Source organism: Alligator sinensis, unplaced genomic scaffold (genome assembly GCF_000455745.1).
Source record: "Alligator sinensis unplaced genomic scaffold, ASM45574v1 scaffold386_1, whole genome shotgun sequence".
In the NCBI taxonomy this organism is placed as follows: Eukaryota; Metazoa; Chordata; order Crocodylia; family Alligatoridae; genus Alligator; species Alligator sinensis.
In genome coordinates, this window is record NW_005841996.1 from 282,199 (window position 1) to 286,742 (window position 4,544).

At 36.9% G+C, this 4,544-nt stretch overlaps 1 protein-coding gene across 2 annotated transcripts in view; it reads left to right on the plus strand.

The window, feature by feature from the left end:
* Window positions 1-4,538, plus strand: part of LOC102380984 (sericin 1-like) — a 43,908-nt gene extending 39,370 nt beyond the window's left edge. For both annotated transcript variants that reach the window (XM_006021495.3, XM_025201475.1), the window contains one exon: window positions 1,040-4,538. In XM_006021495.3, coding sequence (XP_006021557.1) covers window positions 1,040-1,953 — 914 coding nt within the window. In that variant the 3' untranslated portion in view covers window positions 1,954-4,538. The remainder of the gene's footprint in view (window positions 1-1,039) is intronic.
* Window positions 4,539-4,544: the final 6 nt, after the last annotated feature.

Genomic DNA, 4,544 nt, shown 5'->3' on the forward strand with positions numbered 1-4,544 from the left:
GGCAGGGGGTCAGGCTAGATGATCTGTTCAGGTCCCTCCTGACCCTAGCTACTATGAAATCACTGTGTGTGAAGTCAGTCTTGGGCACCCATTTCTAAATGCTGTGTTTCAGAAACAGGCAATTGTTCTTCACTTTAGGGGTCTTCAAATAATTTCACTTATTTAATTTATAGGATGCTTAAATGTCTGTTATCCTTCTGGGCACATTACTGTTAGCTGGTAAACTTACGTTGCTCATCCGGTCACAACTTATTTCACAGGTGTTTGTGATTTTGAGGTTAGTTGGTTGTTTCTTAATTTACTGCATTCCAGGTTATCTTCTTAGGGAAAGCACTACCATTGTTCACCTAGGAATAAAAATAAAAAGCACCCCCCCCCTTGCCCAACTGAAACAGTTGCATCACAAAAAAGTGTGATAGGTGCAGGAACATAACTAAAAACAGTTTCAAAGAGCTAAAAAAATGCTCATCTTGCTTGTATGTAGCTAGTGTGCATGCAATTCAAATTATTGTAGTGATTTGATTTGGTTTGAGTCAGTTTTATTCACCCACTTTTCTTGCTTTATTCTTTAATTTTAACTGCCTTGTCAAAACATGAAAAGGCAACAGCTGGTAAACGTTGCTTAACGTTTTACCTACCTAGTAAGTACACATTCAGCACCTGATAGCGAGACAGAAAATAAGGAGCTTGTAATGAGTTTTAAAAGCTGCTGTGAAAAAATGCATATTCCCTTTGTATTTTAGTAAATAAAACGTTAAACTACTGAGTTGCTTTGAAGACGATAGTGTGAGGTGCTGCATTAACAGTTGCAATAATACCTTGCTCTACAACAAGCACTCTGTTCTATGTAGGTGCAGAATAGAGATCTGTAGCCATTTGAGAGCCAAGAGTCAGGGTTTAGAAGAGGAGTTTGAAGGTAGAAAATAGAAAGAAAAAAAGCTTTTCACTTCAAGAAAGCTGGTTCTTCCATAATGGATTTACTTTATGGTCACTTTCTAACAGTGTCTTCATAGTTCATCTATGTTCTATACCTTTTCAGGAAATGCCAACTGGAACCAAGGCTTTTCACCTCAAAGATCTGAACAGGCAAAGTTTACATCACAATATTCTGCAAACACTTCACTGACACCTTCCAGTTCATACAATTACAAAACAAGTGGTGGATCATCTGCTTATGGACACAGAGCTAATGATTCTGCAAGCATGTCTGCACTCAGTAACTCTCTTGCCCTTAAAACTGGAGGCTTTGCTACTGGAATCAGTGAATGGATGAAGAAGGTAGATCAATCTGTTTTCCCATCCACTTCAGCTGGAGGCACTCCTTCCAACAACTCCATGTATTCAATGAGTGCGTATTCAAGAGAACGCTACTGTAATGATGCCGAAGGAAATGAATCGCAACTACCTGACAGAATGACCTTTGGTGCTGAAAGTACGAACTGGAGGAATCGAGAAACATTCAGGAATATAAGGAATTTTCCTGATCAAGGATCATCATATTCCAATTCCTCTGTGATGTACCCATCATCACCGCCTAGAGGATATTCAGAGAACTGTGCTGTAAAAGACTCTTCCCCTTACTACAGCCATGCTTCAACAAATTCTGCTTTTTCTTTAGGAGGTGGTTCTAGCTGGTCACAAGAATCCAGTTACCAGAAATCCAGATATCAGCAGTCACACTTCAGGACTAACTCAAGCTCATGTGATTACTCCTTTTCTAGGAGCAACTTGTACAGGGATTATCAGCCAAGTAGAGAGTCAGAACTAAACTTTGATGGAGATAGTTCCAGTCTTTCTCCCAACATTGTGGATAGATCTGAAAGAGAAGACATGCCTACAATGACCAGTGTGTTTAAGCAGCTGACTCCATATTATCCAGTACTTCAAAGTAAGATATTTGGCACTAGTAAAGTTCTGGTTTCCTACACAAGCAGATCAGGGGAGTGGCACTAAATATTACTCTAAAGAAATTGTCCTGATCACTTGCTATACCTGTGGTTGAGTGACTCTCAATAAAATGGGAAAATACCTTACCTAAGGTAAACAGGAAGACTTGTACTGGGTCAGGTTGCCGTTGATCATGTAAATTTCATAATCCAGCCAACATACTCGGGGGTTCAGGGAGGCTGTATCATCAGGATGGCTGCTAGAGCACCGATGTCCTGACACTTATTAAAAACATGGAGTTGTACAATCCTCTACACAGAAGATGGTGATATTTGACAATTCAAATGTGTGAAAAATACATAAAGGAGTAATAGGATTTAAAAGAATCTGTACTACTAAAAATGAAAAAATGGAAGTTGCTGTTTTGAGATTCTTTTGATAAATGTACAATATTTGAATTGGTATTTTTCATAGGCAAAAGTGTGTGTATATCTTGGAGTGTTTTAAGTAGCAGAAAAATATTCTTTCATGAAACGCTTTCCTAAAATAATTTCAAGAATAACTGAATGCACATCACTATTGTATCAGCATTGTTTTGATTATAGCGCAAACAATTTGACTCTGCTAAAATTAGCTGTTACTTTAAAGCTTCAATTTTTAACATGCTTTCAGTTATAAACTTGTGTAAAATTAACAGAAAATGAGCTAATGACCTAAGTTGTTTTTTTTCCCCTCCCTCACTAGAAATCAATATTGAAACCTTAGTCAATATGCTGGTTGAAACTAGAAACATAAATTAAGAAGATACCACAGTAGCTGATTTGGAAAGATGAAAAGAGCATTCAGGATTCTTCATATCTGAGGCTTTTTTATTTTGTCTTTGTTCAGTTTAAAAAAAAAATTTTAATTCCAAATTTCTTTCCCCCCCCCCATTTTGGTTGAAGGGGGACAGGGTTTAAGTTAGCAGTATATTTAAAAGCAGCTGGAACACAAAAATATTGTGATTTAGCAGAGGTAAGTACAGCATTACTTTCTTTTTTACTTTCCCTGAAAGAGCTGTTCATTAGTCTCTGCACACAATCTATCAGCCTCGTCAAAAAAGACCTTTGTACGTTATCTATTTAAGAAAAGCATTTACCAAAAATAGAGAACTGGTGCATGGAAATATTGAAGTTTTTCTCTTTTCCTTCACTTACAAGTTGAAGACCATATTTTCTAATTTAAAGCCATTTATAGTAATACATCCATTCCTAAAAATATTTTTAATTGCTCTTTGGAACATGATGGATGGTCTCCAGCAAAAAAGCAAACTTTTACCTGTTGAGGACTTTAAATGGACTATTAAATTTAAGAAAATGTAGACCTTTCCTAGTTGTGCAGGGGAAATTAAAATGTACTTGAACGATTCTCTCTCTAAAGAGTAAAAAGACACAAATAAGGAAACATGCAGAATTAAATTCATCAGAATGAAGTAAGTTGTTTTAGGCCTCATGCTAATTCAAACCCATCTCAGTAAGAAATGGGAGTCTTGAGACCATTAGTGGTCCATACCAGCATAAAAATTCATTTGTTCATTCTTAAAACCAAAAATTGGAACTTTCAGGGAATCAGACTTACTCATTGTAAAAGATAGAGAAGGCACACTCTTCCTTTTGCTCATAAGCTGCTGAATTCTTACTGACTTCATGTGGAATTATGAATGCCTAACCCCTTTAAAACTCAAAGCTTTAGATGCCAGTGCTAAAAATTGAGAGGATGGTATATAGACTACCATAAAATTAGCTTTAAGAGGCAAGGGCTTATTACAGCTGTCCATCTTTGTGTGTTGCCTCTTGGCAAAATCATACTGTGTCCATAACCAACCAAGTAAACTTCTTGGAGGTATTTTTTTTTTCTGGGGCTGTCAGCTTTACCATATACTTCCATGAAAGATCACATTACAGTCTCTTAACCTTTAGTATGGTATTCAAGAACTTTGTCTGGTGTGTGTGCGCGTCTTAGCATACTTTTGTGTGTATGTAAACTTCTCTCTCAGATGTTCCTCCAGGAAACTTTGTTTGTAGGAAAACTACTCTGGTATCTTACTTTCCCCTTATTTTGTAATTGCAGAACTTTGTGTTGCCTTAATAGTTTGGGGTAAGTGGTTATGCCAGATACCTGTACAAAGAAGTGTACAGAAAAATAACTTTAAGGAAAATCATCCTTATTTTGGCTATCACTGTGGAACTAATGGCTTATCTGCAAGTGGATTGGTAAAAATAATTTCAGTAGGTTTTCAGTGTTAGTACCACCACGCTTGTTCACAAAAAGTGTCAAGTAACTGAAATTCCAAATTTGTAGAGAAAATAAAAATTTCTCAAGAAAAGAATTCTTATTTTTTTCAGTCTTCCATGGTTGTGGGTTTTTTTTCCTGCGCTAGTTAAAACAAGAGGCTGGCATCCTTTGTTCCTCTTAGCCCCCTTGAATCTGCTCCTAGACTACTAATGATGTAGTGTCACTTCAGAGATAAGTGACGTGGCAGATTTTGTCTGGTCCTTTTGGATCAGCTCTGTCAGTGAAAACTATAGGCAGGAAGCAAAAAACAGCAGTAGAGAACTAGAACTACTAGGGGAAAACAGTAGCCACAGGCAGAAGAGATTTTATAAATTGAAGAAAAT